This window comes from Haliaeetus leucocephalus, unplaced genomic scaffold (genome assembly GCF_000737465.1).
Source record: "Haliaeetus leucocephalus isolate CR32 unplaced genomic scaffold, Haliaeetus_leucocephalus-4.0 Scaffold656, whole genome shotgun sequence".
NCBI classification, from domain to species: domain Eukaryota; kingdom Metazoa; phylum Chordata; class Aves; order Accipitriformes; family Accipitridae; genus Haliaeetus; species Haliaeetus leucocephalus.
Window position 1 is genome coordinate 10,123,206 of NW_010973092.1, and position 17,386 is coordinate 10,140,591.

The window sequence follows — 17,386 nt, forward strand, 5'->3', positions numbered from 1 at the left end:
GCCGGGCGCGGCGCCGCCTGCCCCTCACAAAGATGGCGGCGCTTCCGCCGCGGCCGCAGAGCGCGGGCGGAGACGGGAGCCGCGCGGGGACAGAAAGCCTCGAGGGCCGTGGCGGCGCGCAGCCGGCCCGGAGCCCCGGCCGTGTTTTCCCGGGGAGCCCGGTTCCCCTCGGTCACGTCCCTCACAGGATAGTCCTGGCCCCAGCCACATCCCTCAAGGGATGCGGCCGTTCAGGGCAGGAGGCCACCGGCGAGGCACAGCCCCGGGGCGGGGGGGGGAATGGTTTGTCCCACCCACCCCCCCCCCCCCCCGGCACCGTTGGCCCCGGTTCCGGTGCAGTTTTCAAACGCCGGGAGTTCCACAGCGTCCGGTGCGGCGGGGCCGGCTGGAGCCGGGGCAAGCCCTGGCCCTCCTCGGCTCCAGCGGCTTCCCGAGCAGGCGAGGCCTGCTGGGTTTTGCCGCCTCCCCAGGCTACATGCGGCCTCTCCTTGGGAGAGGCAGCAGGTCTGAGTCAGGGGAAAAAAAAAAAAATGGATTTAAACTGTCCACAAACCATTTTCCTGCTTTGAGACGCTGAGGGTTTTTTTTTTCCAAGAGTAAACAGTCTCTGACCCCTCCCGGGCACATCGAGATCCTGAGAAGCGCCGTGTCCTGCCTGCCAGCGGTGCAGACACAGCTGCCTTCCCCTGCCTGCTCCTGCTGCCCCTCGGACAGGTGCGTCCTTGGAGCTCCGGGTGCTGCATCACCTGGCGAGTCCTGGATGGGAGTCCCCAAAGTCTCGGGGCTGCTGTAGCTCTGGCTTGGTGCCATGAATGTGAAAGTAGCTCTGTTCCCTGCCGCTCGTGTCCACGTAGCGGGTGAGGTCGTGCCGCAAGGTGGGGGGGGTGCCGAGGTTTGGATCCTGCGCTGCTCCTGCCAGCACCGGGCAGGAGCCCCTGGGATGGGGGACAGGAGCACTTGCTGCACTCCCCTTGCCCTCCCCAGGCACCGCAGCAGGGCTGGTATTACCCCATGCCAGGAGGGAGCTGGGCAGGCCAGGCCCACTCTGGGCCAAGGTGAGATGTGTTTGGAGCAGAGGACACGGCCGTTTGCCATAAGGAGCCCTAGGGGGAGTGGGGTGTTTGTCTCTGCCAGGAACAGGGAAGAAGAGCCCAGGTCAGGCTTGGGCTCAGTCATGCTGCTGGGGGACACTGACACCAGAGCTTGGGGCCACTACCCTGCAGACTGCCCCATCCCTTCAGCCAGGCAGTGGGGTCTTTGCCCCTGGTTTCTCTTCCTGAGCTGGTGCCAGTGAGCCCCTTTTCCCCCTTGGGCTGGGGCAACAGTGCCAACATAGCAGAGGTCCCTGGCAGGGGAGGACCAAGGCACCCAGGTGCCACCGTCACTGACAGCACTGGCCCCTCTGTCCCCGCAGGAGATCATCGATCTGACCTGTGAGGACACGAGCACAGACCCAGCACCGTGGAGCAGCTTCACCATCATTGACCTGACAGAGGACACATGCAGCCCTCCCCACACCACCAGCTGGGCTGACCAGGACCCTGGGCAGGTGCCTGCTGCCCCAGCAGCACACACATCCCATCCCCAGGTCTGCTTCACCACAAAGCAAGAAACGGAGTCAATGGCAGGACCAAGCCCTGCAGCACCCTGGCATGGTGCTCCCGCAGAGCCCAGTGCCACCACAGACACAGCAGAAAATGCAGAGAACTGCAGCTGCTTCTCTCCTGCCTCCAGCTGCCACAGCTCCTCCTGCAGCCCAGAGCAGAACTGCAGCACTACCACTTTTAACAGTGACTTGGGCTCCCTGGCCAGCATGCAGCTGGACTCAGACCTGCTGTCCCTGTCCCCTTCCAGCCTGGACAGCAGCAGCAGCTGGAGAGCCAGTGGCCCAGAGGAAGAGACTCCCCACCTCTGCCAGCAAAGGGAGCTCCCCCTGAGGCAGAGCTCTGCCCCAGCCATCCCCACAACCCCAGGGAAGGCCCGAGGGCCTTTGCTGGAAGCAGGCAACGTACTGCCACACAAAGCAGTCCAGCAAATGAACCCAACCAGGACCAAGGCTGACAACAAGGCCTGGCTGAACAAACTGCACTATTTCAGGAGAAGCGGAGTTCAGCACCTCTTCCTCCAAGGCGTAGCACCCAACAGGGAAACACAGCAGGTAAACGGGGTTCAGAACAGCCACTGCCAAGCCCAGTCGGAGCCTGCTCAGAGCAGCCCCTGTGATAGAGGATGGAGCAGGGCTGCCCCTGCTCCACTTCCCCTTTTGGGGGAAGTTTTGCCAGGCAGTTGGGATCTCTAGTTATTGCAGTTCCCTTCATGGTGGGCCCCACATCACAGCTGGGTTCCTCTGTGTCAGGGGAGCTGGCTTACACCCATTGTCTTGCCTTGTATGCAGCAGAAACCTGAGCTTATTCCCAGCGGGAAGCTGAGCATGGTGCGCACCACCATGGAGGAGAACTTCCAAGAGGGCACCTTGCATTTCCTGAGCGAGTTCGTCTCCCGCCAGCACTATCCCCCCAAAGAAATCATCTCCCACCTGATCAGACAGATCCTGTTGAATCCCCAGCAAGGGGAGATCCTGAAGGACACCTACATGCTGCTGATGAAGATCCAAATGTACGTGTTCCCTTTGCCACTGTGCCTTAGGGCTGGCTAGGTGCTCCCGGAGGCCTGCCCAGCGTAAAGGTTATTCTCCATGGTCCTCACTCACAGAACAGAGAGCAATTTCCCCTTATAACCCAGGATGATCCTCCTGCCCCTGCCTCCTGTTGTCAGCACAGGCACACCCAGGGCTGTCTGAGGGTGGGTCAGGGACAACCTGTGACACGGGAGCTCTCTAGGACAGAGGAGTGTGTTTGCCTTGCTCCTGAAGCACAGATCTCATTCTTCACAGCTGTGACATGGCAGAAACACCTTCCCTGGGCTGGAGGTGGCTGAAGCAGTTCCCCTGCTGCTCTCAGGGTTCCCGCAGAGGCACAATGTTTTGTGAGGCCACAGGCCCAGGAGTCCTGGGCCTCTCCACAGAGTAAAGCCCCAGTCAGGTTCTTCCAAAAAATGAACGTGGTCAGGGGAGGAGAAAGGGAGAGGGCAAAGCTGGAGAGGAAAAGGCAGGGCAGACCCCTGAGTAAGTGGGGCTGGGGAAGGGCCAGAGGCTGCTGTGCCTCCAGACAGTCGGGCAGTTCAGCACAAATAGACAGTGCTGTCCTTGCAGGCTCCATCCAGCCAACACCGCCACAGTGGGATGGGACTGGACGCTGCTGAAATACATCATGGAGGACCAGGTACTTGGCACCGCGTATCTCACATCGGGCAGGGATCATCCAGTACGCAGTGCCTGAGGGTAAGCATTGCCCCAGGGCTTCGCATGGCCGTGCTCTGCTGCAGAATGGGCCAGTCCAACATGTTTTGTTTTATTGCAGCTGCTGAGGGCAGCAAGTGCCAGTTGGGTATCTCGCATTTATCCACAGTGCTCCCTAACCTGCTGCACAGCTGTAGGCAGGTTGTCTCATCTGAAGAGGGCACAGCAACAGATAAAGCCTCTGTGGGTCACAGCCCTAGCGCAATGGTAGAACAGGTCCAGCAATGCCCCTAGGGCATTGCCTGAACCAGGCAGCCCCTCCTGGAGCTACTCCTTAGTCATGTACCTCAGCCTATTCCCAAGACAGCCAAATTCCCTGGTGCTGCTTGCCGTGCAGCTCTGCCAGGCTCATACCACCTCCATCTGCCCTCAGGAGAAGCCCCCTGGCCGGCTCCTCTTCCTGCAGTACGTGGTGCAGACCCTGGAGGATGACTTCCAGCAGAACCTGAGGTTGCGCCTGCTGCAGAAGTCGATTGCCAAGAAAGTGCTTTCGTGTGACACGTGCTTCAACAATGTCAAGTAAGGGACACCTCCTCCTCCTTGTTATCTAACCAGATGTTGAGAGGCAGGGGCTCAAGGAACACTTGTTGAAACTCCAGGTCAGACTTCCACTTTCCAGGAAACAAGCTTGGGAGACAGAGGGAAGTGTAGGGCCCAAGTATAAAGAACAGGAGCAGGTTTACAAAAGCAAGCCACCAGAGATGATGCAAGGCTTTTCCAGCTGCAACCTAGCAGGCTTTTCCCAGGAATCGGGTCAGGTTTGCATTGCTCAGAATAGGACTGAGGAGGCAGTCCTGTTGACAAGCATATAAATCTGCTGCTCAACAGAGCTACTCCCTAACCTGTCCAAGCAAGTGGGACATATTCTTCATCCCCAGGGCCTTTCCTCAAGCTCCAAGTTGATCTAGAGGTCAGAATGCAGCAAAACCAGGCCCATCCCCATTAAAGTTCCTGTTTCTTCCCCACCAGGGAAGTGGTCGAATGGTTGGTCGCAGCAGTTACAGGAGTTGGGTTCTCCCAGCCCCAGGAGCAGCCGCAAGAAACTACATCCTCTTCAGCAGAAGCAAGGGCTGAACACAGTTCATCTGCGCTACAGCTGGCCAGCACTGACCAGGCAGAGGTGGCTCCACCAGCTTTCTTTGCCCAGAAGTAAGCATCAAAAGCCCTGGCATTATCATGCAGCCCACGTCCAGGAGAAGCCAGAGTCTCTCCCTGTCAGGTCAAGGAAGCCAGGCTGTACCTGTGACCAGTTTTGCTGATTCTCCTTTGGGGCAGACATAGACCTGGTGAGCAAGAGACTTCCTCACCTGGTAGGAAATTGGCTCAATAAGCATCCTCCTCTTGCATGTAGCATAAGGCTTGGAGCTCTTGGCCCACAGCTCAGGCTACCCTGGCTGCTCCACCAATACGCAGTACAGCAACCAAGACCTCCCAAGGGCCCATCTGGAGATTAAGCTCTGCTTCCAAGAGCATCAGATTCAAAAGCCACCAAGAGACACCAAATCTAGCCTGCTACGTTCCCCCATGTCCCTCACTGCAAGGCATGAGGCTGAACTAGGTGCCATCCCCCCTGCTTTACTTTGCAAGCCCAGGGGTAGTGTTTCCTCATGTTGACTGTGTCTCTAACCTAGGGTGGTGCTCCTGCTCCAGCGGATGTTGTCCATCGCAGTGGAAGTGGACAAATCTCCCAACTGCAGCTCCTGTAAGATCGCAGATGTGATATTCCCATTTATACTGAATATTCCCCTGAGGAGCCAAAGGTGAGAGAAACATGTGCAAGGCAGCATCTGCCTGTGTGAGCAATAGTCTTATTCCCAATTTACATCCAAGTCTGGATGCATAAAGTACCACAGAGTATAGAAAGACAAGCTCATTTATGACCCAGCCAGCAAGACCATGACTGTATCTCCCATGGAGATACATCACCAGCTGAATGCATCTACCCAGCTGCTGTGTTGCTGAGAACAGTGGATTCTCCCACTTGTTAAAGTTGCAGGACCTTAAAACTGTAAAGAAGGTCTGAAATGCAGCACTCTGCATCAGCACAGTCAACTACTGGCAAACTTCACTGATTCCCAGGTGCAACTGGGTAGCTCATCAGAAACACAATGCAGTTCCTACAGCTTTGCCTTGCCATCCTTTTGTTTGCTTCTCCAGGAAATGCAGTATCTCAAGCCAAAGCACAAGGGCCTAAGTGGCTGTAGCATAGGCACAAGACCACTAGACCCACAGACATTTCAAACCCATGTTTGCCAGCCCCACCAGGCAGCCCTTTCAGACCCTTTTAGCAGAACTCTTGAGTGCACACTGGGTCTGATCAAGCCAAACTGACTCTAACCAAGCTATCACTTCTCCCAGGACAGATCTCCTAGATCTGGCTGGCCACTGACCCCACTTCACACTTGGTTCGCTGTGCTCCTTGTGAGTCAGCAGGAATGGGTAACTTCCACACAGGCTGAAGGGCAGGGTGAAGTGAAGCAGATAAGCTTGCTTTGCAGACCGTAGCAACCTCAAATTGCCACAGGTCAGACCTAAGGACATAAACATATCCTTGGCCAAGCTGCATAACAAAGGTGTCTCTCACATCTGGTGGTTTTCCTTTCACTACACTGCTGGGCAGCCCCTGCACCAGATCAGCACCAGCAAGACACCAGGAACATGCTAGAGCAGTTGTCCCTGGTCAGTCTATGCTGTCTCCCCTAGAGTAAATACCTTTGTCTTCCAGGGAAGCTTTCTTAAACACCATGGAGAGCCAGCTCCTGCGCTGCAAACTGCTAGAGCTGTTGTTCCAACACAGTTGTGACATGCCCACAACCTTGCCCTTGTCTCTGGCCAAGATCCTGTATTTCCTGAATCACTCCTCTGTGCTGCTGCAATACCAGGTATCCAGTCCAACCTCTCCTTTGCCTTGTTTTCTCTTGAAAAAACCTCTTCTAATAACCAAATACTGTCTCCTGTCATAGGATGAAACACCAACATGGCAAAGATGGGATGAGATGCTGCAGTACTTGAGTTTGCTGCTGATGAGTTACCAAAATGTAATACTGGGTAAGCAGCCTGTTCTGGCCTTAATAAACATGAGCTTATCAAAAAGCTGCAGTGGAACAGCCAAAGTACCCTTCCTCCTCTCTTCTCATCACTCTTGAACTCACAGCCACTGAGTCTTAGAACGATAATGTGCCTCCTTCCATGCTAGTAACTATTCCCAGCAGCCAGAGCAAAGAAGTGATGTTGCATCAAGCAGAGCACCCAGTTTGCTTTGCCAAGTTTAGCCCCTAAGAAACAGCCTACTTCCTAAAGGATTAATCCCAGCACTAGGAAGAACACAACAGGGTGCTTTGTACTCACTATTGTCTAAGCTGCACACACAGTGGGTGGAAGAATAGGGTGACTTAAGAGGAAAAGCAGAAGGCAAAGGGATGGTAAAGCCAGCGCACACTCAGCACTTAGACTGGGCAGGGAGCATCACCCACAATAGCCATGGAAGGAGCAGCATTTCTGACCCCAGGAGAGCAGCACAGTCATAAAACACTCCCTAAAACTCCCTAAACTTATTTTACCAAAAAATTCCTCAAGTCCTTTTCCCAACTTCAGCTGTTTTAGCCCAGGGTTAAGACTGTCATGGAAAATGCAGAGGAACCCACCATCGCATGTGCATAGAGTCTTACTCTCCCTGAAGCTCCAGACAATCACTACTGTTAAACTCTTTGGGGACTCTCCTTTGCAGCTGGACAGCTGTCCAGTCTGCCACTAGCATAGGAGAAAAGGATGCTACAAGCCCTGCCCCCTCCCCATTTCTTGGGTTCTCTCCACATGCAGACTGAGCTCCAGGAGGGGACAGTTCCGTCTTCCACCAGGCTAGTCTTGTGCAGAAGCATCAAGGATAACCATAAGAGGATCAGCACAGTTCCCAACCGCTCCTCACCACAGCGCAGCGCTGCCTGTGGCACACTGCGATCTGTCCCTGAACAGGTCAGGCAGCCCACTGTGTGTTGCTTCTCCCCACCAGCATTTCCTCTTGCAGACCACTTGCGGAGCTCACTCATCGACCGGATGGACTTGATCATTCAGAAAGCCAAGCCCAAGCTCCAGGACAGTGATGACATCAGCCATGTGGACATTCAACTTAAGATAGAGGACTTCATCAGCCGAATGCAGCAGGTCCTGGGGCAGCCTTTTCCCCTGCAGATCACAGAGAAGTTATCCATATTTCAGGAGTTGTTCCTCGTTGTCACTGCTACCTGATGGAGACAACCACTGCAGCAGGGGGGACAGAGAGCTTCATGTTTCCTCTGTAAAACCCCACCAAAACCCCCATCTCATGCTGCGGTCTCAAGTGTCATATGTCATGGGGGTTTGTTTACACATTTCTTTGGAAAAATGTCTGGTTCACATGGTCTCAGAATTTCCTTTCAAACTTGCTTCATCCTACAGTTTTACAAGGCACTTTGTACACTTCTGAAAAATAAATTATTTTCATATTTGCTGAGACTCCATCTTGGTGCCAGCCCTGCCCAAAGGAAGTGCAGAGCTCTGTCAGCTGTATCTTGGGATAGCATTAGACTATTGCAGCCATAAACTGACAACAGTTCGCACAGCAAGCAAAATGCCAAAATACCCATTCGATATTTAGGAAAAGGTAATAATAACTGAGGAAAAAAGAGCAGGTGTGGGCTGCAGTGAGGGCGCTCACAGTGCAGAGATCCCCCAGCCATGCTGGTCAGTCCTCAGGAGAGGAACAGTTCTGTTCCAAATCAAATACATCTACATTACTTTGCCTAAGGTGATTAGCCTGTCAAGAGGGAGGACTGGCTAGCAGCATCAGCTGAAAAAGCTGCACCTCTTCCAGAATGCACTGAAGTGTCTGCAGTGCCGGCAGGCATGTGTATTATGATGAATATTCAATTCAAATACACTGCCATCAAATCAAACCACAGCTGAGATCAGAGAGCAATTAGGCATTTCTATGGAAAATCTCAGACAGTTCAGAAGCAACAGAGGCTGAGAGTGGGAGAAAGGCTCCTGTAGCTGCCCACTACCCCTTTATCTGTCCCTGTGGTAGGCAACCCTTAGCAGGGTCCTAATCAGGAGACCAGAGCCTACAAGCATTGAGCAGCACAGTCATGGCCAGGAATGGAGTAGTCCTGATGTTACTGCTGCACAGTGAGGCCTCATCCAGAAGCCTGGTTTCAGTTAGCCCAGAACACTTTGGAAGGGTCTGACCTGGGGCTCACAGGTTTGCTCCTTGTTCTTTAGGAAGCCTCTTCCCAACTGCCAGATGTAGAACAAACCACTTGCCTGCATGACATTGCCCCTCTAATCCAGGGATAAGCCATCCAGGGAAAAGTGAAGTCTGTTTTGGGAGTAGTAGCCAGAAGCGTTCCCAACAGTGCAAACTCCACCTACTCCCTGCTCTAGAAAGCTGCTCTTCCTGCATGATATGCTCATCCAGGTATATTTTCCAGTTAGGTCCTTTTAACTGGATTAGATCTCTATCATTAGACTAGAAAAGCAGCTGCATTCCAGCAAGAGGACCAGTTATGGATGTTATTTTCTGGTATGTTGGACATAACCCCAAGAACGACGACAGAGTAGAATATCACACCAAGACACCACACTTTAACCCCAGCTTTTCCAAACTAAACTATGAGATCAGCCTGTGCAACCAAGGCCTGCAGCAGCAGCCTGTACCAGAGTACATGGGTGCTTCAGGATCTATTTCATCACTTTTAGTTCTGCTAACACTCCAGGAGCACAAAAACCACCAGTGTTCAGCTGAGACACCCCCAGCCCAGGAGAACAAGTACTGCTCTATCAGCAGTACTTTGGCAACTACAAATGCCGCAACCGCACTCAAACCAGAATTTTTCAGAGGCAGGCAAAGCAGAGATGGCCACACCACTGGGAGCTGGGCACCTCTAGACAAATACCAGCCTGGCTCCCACACCTGTGCCCCCCTCCACAGTACAGGTGCAAACACAGCACACAAGCTGCAAGAGAAGCAATCTCAGGAACATGAAGAATCACCATTTGAATAGCTCAAGGAAACATGAAGATTTCATGTTTAGTTTCATCCGCACAAGCCCTAAGACAGGACCGAGTCGAGCTTTAAACCTAGTCTCCCTGTCAAAAGGGAGTTCTACAGAGCAAACATTTTACCCTACTGCAAGTGCTGCCAGAGCCTTATTAGACAGAACCTTAACCCCACACTCACTGAGCAGATCCACATTTCCACAGATGCTCTGCCAGTGCTAACACACACCAAGGACCTCCATTCACAAGGATTTTATTTTCTTGTAACAAACAAAAATAAAATCATACACATTAGAGACATGAATACAGACAACAAATAAATTAATGTCAAATGAGAGGCTGATTGCCAAGGTGCAAATGAGTGGTGACAGTGAAAACTGCTTGGTTGGATGGGAGACTTTCAACACAACACATGATTGGCAGTGCTCTTGAAGCCTGAAAGGAAGCAGAGCCACAAAACATGCTTCTTCAGAGGGGACAGCAGCTAGACAAGTGAGCCAACCCTGCCTCACCCTCTGGGAGGAATGTTTGGTTTGAGAAGGCAGAAACCCCAGAGCTCAATGTTTACCAGCTGTTAAGTAACCTCTGTATAAAGCCCCACCAACACAGAAGCTTCCAATACCAGATGCAAGGCTGCTGCTGCCACCTCACCACTACAGATAGCCTGCTGCTGGCTGAGGGAGCTCTCCAACACAATGAGATCAAGAGAGAAGAGACCCCTTTGCCACAGGACAGGCAAAGATTACAGAGCAACACTGCCTATAATGCATAAGGGATTAGATGGTAGCCAGGAGTACTTCCCACTTCTCACAAAAGCAAGTGTTAACTGTTCCCAGTAACTGGTTCTGACTAGGCCAAAAGTTACATATAGCTGTACCATAGCAAGGAGGAATGTTTAGCCTTGATTTGCCCTCAGTCCTCCCCCAGCCCTGCAAAATGCATTTAACACTGATGAAACAAAACACCCTATTTGAGAAGTGCCCCTGGTGTCTAATACACTTCTAAATGATTCATACAAGATGCTAAGAAAAAAAAAACAAATCAAGCAGCACCCAGAGTGCCAGAACATCTGTCTGTTGTCTAGAAGGCAGGACAGTATTGTTTTGAAGAAACAAGAGAGGAAGATTACTTGGTTCAAGCCACACCAGCTCTGGTCATTTCCACCTTTTTGAAGGAACAGGAAGAGTTGGAAGAGAAGCAATTCTTCCTGCCAAGCCCCATTAGATTCTGCTCCCTGCCTTTCTAATAAGAGGATCTTAGAATGGTCACTGCTCCACTTTTCCTTTAAAAAAAAATCCCAAGAATGAAATACTAGGTGTTGAACTGAGGTCACACTGGATAGTAAGGGAGTGCCACATTTAAAACCAACCCACCACATTCCCAGAGCAACTTCCTTCTGGCAGCTAACAGTCCAGTTTTCAGTCCTTGCTTATTTTCATCATTTTCTGCTGGTGTTCTGTGTATGCCAGACAGAACCACAGTCCTCCTGAGGGTACTTCAGCACTGAGCAGGACAAGACAATCAGACTACAGGTAGACAAGCCAACCTGCTTGGACACCACATGCAGTCCTGTCCCACAAAACATGGTTCAAGGTCTTACTGTGGTGTAGTGTACCAGAAAGCACATCTAGTGCAGCCTAGCAGACCAAACTAGTACAATACCACAGACAGGATTGTTTACATTGGTTTAGTACTAGTGCAGGAGTTTTTCCAAGACTGGCTTTAGGACAGTCACAACTGTTTCCTTTTCCGAGATGAAGAGCTGGAAGGGAGACTTTCTTATTTTACTGCAGCACAATGGGACAGGGAAGCAGAGCCCGCTAAAGACACCAGAAGCATTCTTCCTAGAACCCAGTAGGAGTGAGCACGTTCAGATCTCGAGGTTTGATATTATGGGAACGTTGAGACTGCTTCCTCCCTTCTGTGACTGGAATGTCCATTTTGGGTGGCTTGAAGGTGACTGGATCTTCTGGCATCCTAGTAGCCTGAGCACGCATCAACTCCATTGGGGATGGCTTCTGGGCACCCTTATAGGATTGGATGGTAAATCCTCCTGATTGAAAAAAAAAAAAACAAACCACACAACCAGTAAGAGGTAGAAAAACTAGCCAAGTCCTTTCTCCACTACTGCCAGCAGTGAGCAGTGTCACTGATGCCCAACACTGCAGAAAGCCTATGCAAGACCCAGCAGCTTCACATCATCTAAAGCCTATTCCACATCAGTGGCTGCTTAATTCCAGTTCTGGTTCCACCAGACAGCAGAGAAAGAGTAAAAAGCTGTCACCTTCACATCCTGCCCTTCCACTGCAGCTCAGTGCAAGTTATTTCTACTTTCAGATCCTTGGCATAGGTTTTACCCAACTACTTTATATTTAGGCACAGAAATTACATGAATAGCACACATTCACAAGGTGGTCCTAGAAAGTAACAAGGCAAGCAGGATAAGGCTCCAGAAATAGCTAGCAAGTTTGCTGTGTGACAGTTCTCCCCTAGGTATTGCAGGGCAGGAGATTTTAGAGGACATACCTGGATCATTGGTGAATTTCTGGATGGCTTTGGGCCCAAAAAAGCTCCATCTTTCAGATGGCAATTTGTCCCCACCAGCTTCCACGGCAAAGTCCGGGCCAGTAATAGAAGTAGAGGATCCCTGACTAAACCAACCCCTAGGGAAAAATCACTGAGATGTATAAAACATGAGAATAAATATTTCAAGTGGCCCCACTGTGCCAGGAACTTCACATGTAGTTATCAGGGGCAATTTAAACAATCATAACAGGTTTGTTACCACCCAGGATGAAGATACATATGCTCAAGTTCCACAAGCTTTCAACATTTGGATCTACCCAACACAAATCCACAGCAGGCTCTGAATTTCACCCCTTAGTGCCTCACTGGATAAGAAGGTTATTTGTAGCAGCTCCCACCTCAGCAGCCTGTAGGAAACCAAAGGAGGCAGTGGTCTACCAGGAACAGAGTACCTGGTTTTATGCTTGGGAGAGGAGTGGGGAGTGCTGCTTGGAGTGGACTGAGCAGAAGAAGTCTGTTTGTCATCTTTTGTCATCTCTCCACTCTGCATTTTTAGCTTCTGTTAGAAGAGGCAAGAGAAACACAGAAGCAACAGAGGTTAAATGCAAGACATAAGGAACAGCCAGTTTTATTGTCAAAACTGGGCAATTGTTTATATCACAGGTGATAAAGGATTTAAGTGTCACTTCACCTACAGCTAAACCCAGCATTACAATACTTGCATACACCCCTTAAGCTTCTTTGCACATCAGATATAAGCATTTTGGAAGTCCACTATGCTCAAGATATCATCCAGGCTAGACAAAGTAAAATAACACCTACAGCTCACTCTGCAATTCAGAGTCACTACCCAGCAGTAATGCACTGCTTTAATACCAGCATTCATAGGGAGGTTGCAGATGTAGCAGAGCTAGCTTACACATCAGTTCAGCTACCTGGTGACAAGTCTAAATGCCACAGCAACCATTTGTCTCCAGCACTTTTCAGAGCAAAGCTTTCAGTCCCACAAGTTCTCTAATGAAGGTGAGACCAGACTTCATACAGAAGGTACAAGGTCTAAGAGTACTAGACCCTGAGAAGTAATCCACATACAACAGGATGGAAACACTGCCCTAGAACACCGAGATGAACTGCATTTGAAGAGTACGCCTGGTCATAAAATAAACAGGAACTGGGTGTATGTGAACCAGTTTATTACAAGTCAGACAGTACAAACTGAACTTTGAAGTCACTTGAAGGGCAGTTACAGTTCAAACACCAACTACACAGGCATCTCAATGTTTCCTGTGGCTATCCAAGCCACACTAATGCAATTCACCAACACTGTTACTGAAACTTTGACCTTGTGGGACTACACTTGAAGAGTCCACTATTAAACTCCAACTGCAAGATTACTGTGGGCAACTGAGCTGATCAGAAACATGTTGATTCAAGACCTTTCTCTTTATTTCCAGTGAGAGGCAAGCCCAATTTCATCTGCTAACTTCCACATCAGAAATGCACAGTTTGCAAGTTCTCTTGGGACAAACAGTTACAATGGTCAACTAGAGGGCACCATTCAAAGGTACAGCAAGAAACTAGATTCTGTGTAGGGATGTCCCCACTTGGAAAGATGACTGTGATAGTCTGACATGACTGTGGAATATGACAGATTTCAGAAAAAACTTTGTTTAAAAACTACAAAGGCTAACACTAACTTTACAATAGCAGTGTGTAACCTTTTTCACGCAATGATCTAAAAGCCTTCAGAAGCAGCAGTTTAAGGAGAGTCCTGGCAACATGCTCCAAAAGTTATGTCACCAGATAGGTGTTAAGCTAGTACACAGTCTACACAGAGAAAGCCAATGCAAAACAAGCCTTACGTGGACTGCCTCAGCCACTCGGTGATACTTGGTCTCCTCAGTAGTGAGGCCTTTGTGGGGAGTGTAGCCAGCATCTCTCAGCCCAGCCTGTTGCTCAAAGCGCTGAATGCTCTCCTGAGTCTGCTCTGGAATGGACAAGCACATATTCTCACAGAAATGCCACCACAAGCAGTTCTAGCAAACAAAGGCAACTTAAGCAACCAAATGCAAGATGCTTTTCATCATTCATACCTACATGTTGTGATGAGTAGGCAGAGGCAGCAAGATGAAGCTAAGGAGATACTCTGACATGAAAACTGTCCTGAGTCAGATGAGCAGTGATTTGTCCCAAATCACCAGATGTATTACAAATGTAACACCTATAATTAAACCCATCATGCCCAAGAAGCTGCATCACTCCTAATTACAACCTCCTAGATCTAGGAGACCACAATAAGCTGGACATTTTAAGTGGCCCTCTAGATTCAAGGGAGTTTTTTTGGCCAACAAAAAATGAAGTCTTCTGAAGGACTGCCCACACTAGCTAATCTGACAATCACAGCCTTGCAGAACAGGTGGTAAAGATTCCCAGTGATTCTAGATTAGGTAAAATAAGCTATTTCAGCCAAATACAGAGCCAGCATCTAATACACTGATATCAACTTCAGTTCTGAAAAATATAAGCACTTCACCCCACACACTACCAGCACAAGATGCTCCCTCCCTAGTGGAACTAAGAAAAAAGTCAAAAGGAATTAGAGCACAGAAAGATACTGGGAAAACCCCAATATCATCTTTAAAACAGATAACACTTTCCACATTAATGCTAAGGTGATTTGCAGGGATAGTGCACTGTATGTAGAGAAATCTAGAGGACCTTTGTCTATTTCCAACTTGTGACTGAATGTTCTTCCTAGCAGGTGTAGGTTGGGGCTCCTGACTTCTTACTGCACAAGAACATTTTGAGGACATCATGGTTTTAACTAGGTTAGCATTTTATCATCAGACTAGAACAGGAACTGCTTTCCAAAAGAAAGTCCATATTCCTGACGTTATTTTCTGATGTGTTGGTTATTTTTGAGCCAAGACTGAAATAAGTGTAAATGTATAGCTATTCCACAATGCTGGTCTGAAGATCTAGAAGCCTTTGGAAGCACTGCTTGGAGGAAAAGATGAAGCTCAGATCCCAGCAGCTAAAAGAGGAGGCAGCATGGACAGATTAACACAACAATAATTCCTCTTGTTGTAAATGGGCATGTCTTCTCTGCAAACATAATTGACCCAATTTGATTTTAAAGTATCATGATTTATGAGGTTTGGGTTTTTTTCTAAAGTAAATGTTAGTTAGCAAGACAGCTGCTGCTACTATTAACTAACATAAATGCCATCAACTGCTCCCTTAGCACAGTATGTCAGCTCTCCACACCGCTTTGGTTAATTTTAGAGATTTACCCATCATTCAGAAATAGCAAATTAATAAGAGTAGCAGCAGCTGCCTCTGCACTCCATCAACAAGGTGGCATGGACTGCAGTGTCCTATCAGCAAGCAGATAATGTACGCTGCACTCCTCCCTCATCACCCACCTCCAGCACCTGGAAACACAGAGGCAGTAAATGTGGCCTATACCCTAGTTCCTTGCTTCCTTCTAGAAGCATCCTCCAAAAAAACTTCATACAGCTCAAGAGCAGAGTCAGTCTGAACCCATAAGCTGTCCAGGAACTCTGGTAGTTACCTTGAGGCATTGCCAAGCCAGAACATGCTCATGTGCCCACACACCATTAGCCACTACATTAGAGGTGAGAGTGCTTACTTGTAATGAGAGAGTTCATGATGATGTGAGTGGCCTTGGCCTTCACCACAGGTACCTTGTTCACACTTTCAGTGGACGATGAAGGAGTTATGACAGGTGCATTCATGTTAGCATCCCCTTCCTCAATCTGTGGGGAAGAAGCAGGGTACAGTTTAAAATGAGAAAGTAATTCAGCACCTTGCCAGGAAACATCTCTAACTACCCAAATGATACACAAGGCCAAGCTGCTCTAACAGTTAGGCTGCTTCCATTCCATGGAAGAAACCCACATGCTGTTCTCACTACAGCCCAGGAATATTTAGAGCTTGAACCTTATAATTCTTAGCAATGAACAAGCAACTTGCATCCACCATTCGCAAACTTACTAGGCTCAGAGCCAACAAGTTGTTAGTCTAAGTACAAAAAGGCCAAAAGGAAGGAAACCTGAACATATCTACTCCCATTCTCATAACTGCAAACTGGACTTCAAGGTCAATTGGGCAAGAGTACCCTTGCACAGACAGCTCAGAAACACAAACTATTTACAGAACAGCAGTCACACAGATTAGAGGCTAGCGTTTAGATCTTGTTTTCCCCTCCTCATTCCTTATATCAGTTTCTTGCTCAGTGTATCTAGTGGTCATAGCTCTACCACTGATCATGAGACCCTCGCAGCCCAAGAACCAGACAACGAATGCTAGAAAACAAGAAATCTTGTGAAAAACAGACTTTCTCCTCTTAACACATGAGTTACTATTCCCTGACTGGACATTTTGCTTTTTGTGCCAAACCACACCTTCAGATTTTCTTCCACAAGAAAGATTTTAAAACAAAATGAAGTGAAAAGGACAAGTTAAGCTCAAAGGGATGCAAGGTTATTTACTTCCATTTAACAACATTTATCTTCACTTCAAACTTAGAAAACAGGCTCTAAATTTAAAAAGAGCTCATCCTGCACTCAAAGCATCCCCACAGTCATTTCATAGAACAGTCTGGGTTGGAAGAGACCTTCAACGACCATCTAGTCCAGCCCCCAGGTTGCAGGCAGGGACATCTTTCACTAGATCAGGTTGCTCAAAGCTTTGTCCCACCTGACACTGAACACTTCCAGGGATAGGGCATCCACAGCATCTCCAGGCAACCTGTTCCAGCGCCTCACCACCCTTACGGTAAAGAATTTACACCCAGCCTAAATCTACCCTTTTGCACTAGTTTAATTACACCTGGTTACAGCTTGCACCTTTTTTTACCCACAAACGCCTCCCATAAGCGAGGAGACCCCCAGAACGCCCCCATCCCAACCACACTCCGGTGCTCCCACCGCAGCAAAGCCGGTCTCTTGTCCCCAGCACCTCCCGCGGCCCAGCCGGTCTCCGCTGCGGAGGGCAGCTCACCCGGTGCCGTGCACCAGCCAGGCAGGAGGGCCGCAGGGGCACACGGGAGGCGCGGCCCGGGCCTGGGCCGGGGCCACGGCAGCAACCGGCCGGCCCCTACCTTCGAGAGCTCCTGGTACTTGCGCTCGGGGATGACCGGCTGCTTCCACAGGACGTTGGCGCACAGGTCGGCGGGCGGCGGCGTCATGGGCGCCGTGTCCTCCAGGGCGTCGTCGTAGCTGAAGGCCCTCCGCGGCACGCCGATGGGCAGCGACATCTTGGCCGGGCGGGCCCCGCCGCCCTGCTCCAGCGCTGCGAACGGAGAGGGCAGAGCTCAGCGCCGCCGCGGCCTACCCGGGCCGGCGGGGAGCGCTGGGGGTGGGGGGGGAGCTTACCGGGAGCGTCCGGCTGCCGCGAGCTCATGGCGGCGGCGCCGCGGCTCGGCTGAGGCCAGCGAGGCTGGGC

General features: G+C 50.2%; 2 protein-coding genes across 2 annotated transcripts; one reads left to right on the plus strand and one right to left on the minus strand.

Moving 5' to 3' along the window:
• The first annotated feature begins 613 nt into the window (after positions 1–613).
• On the plus strand, positions 614–8,955 carry SIMC1 (SUMO-interacting motifs containing 1). Its single transcript, XM_010579011.1, has 10 exons — positions 614–714; positions 1,415–2,158; positions 2,396–2,616; positions 3,212–3,281; positions 3,732–3,877; positions 4,328–4,507; positions 4,990–5,118; positions 6,084–6,240; positions 6,322–6,406; positions 7,383–8,955. The coding sequence occupies exons 2-10, from the start codon at positions 1,622–1,624 to the stop codon at positions 7,601–7,603; spliced, it is 1,746 nt and encodes a 581-aa protein (XP_010577313.1). The 5' UTR covers positions 614–714; positions 1,415–1,621; the 3' UTR covers positions 7,604–8,955.
• A 656-nt stretch (positions 8,956–9,611) lies between these two features.
• Positions 9,612–17,365, minus strand: KIAA1191 (KIAA1191 ortholog). Its single transcript, XM_010579013.1, has 7 exons — positions 17,317–17,365; positions 17,043–17,233; positions 15,570–15,696; positions 13,780–13,904; positions 12,370–12,476; positions 11,918–12,054; positions 9,612–11,444 (listed from the first exon to the last, which is right to left on the minus strand). The coding sequence occupies exons 1-7, from the start codon at positions 17,342–17,344 to the stop codon at positions 11,236–11,238; spliced, it is 924 nt and encodes a 307-aa protein (XP_010577315.1). The 5' UTR covers positions 17,345–17,365; the 3' UTR covers positions 9,612–11,235.
• Between the last annotated feature and the right edge of the window lie 21 nt (positions 17,366–17,386).

Bases quoted from the DNA above. Each gene is read 5' to 3' on its own strand.
- SIMC1 (XM_010579011.1), top strand. From the start codon at position 1,622: ATGGCAGGACCAAGCCCTGCAGCACCCTGGCATGGTGCTCCCGCAGAG. The intron at 3,878-4,327 runs GTAAGGGACACC...CTTCCCCACCAG, and splicing joins ACGTGCTTCAACAATGTCAA to GGAAGTGGTCGAATGGTTGG. The intron at 5,119-6,083 runs GTGAGAGAAACA...TTTGTCTTCCAG, and splicing joins ATTCCCCTGAGGAGCCAAAG to GGAAGCTTTCTTAAACACCA.
- KIAA1191 (XM_010579013.1), bottom strand. From the start codon at position 17,344: ATGAGCTCGCGGCAGCCGGACGCTCCCG. The intron at 15,697-17,042 runs GTAGGGGCCGGC...TCTTCCCCACAG, and splicing joins AGTACCAGGAGCTCTCGAAG to ATTGAGGAAGGGGATGCTAA. The intron at 12,055-12,369 runs GTACTCTGTTCC...ATTTTTCCCTAG, and splicing joins TCTCCCAAGCATAAAACCAG to GGGTTGGTTTAGTCAGGGAT.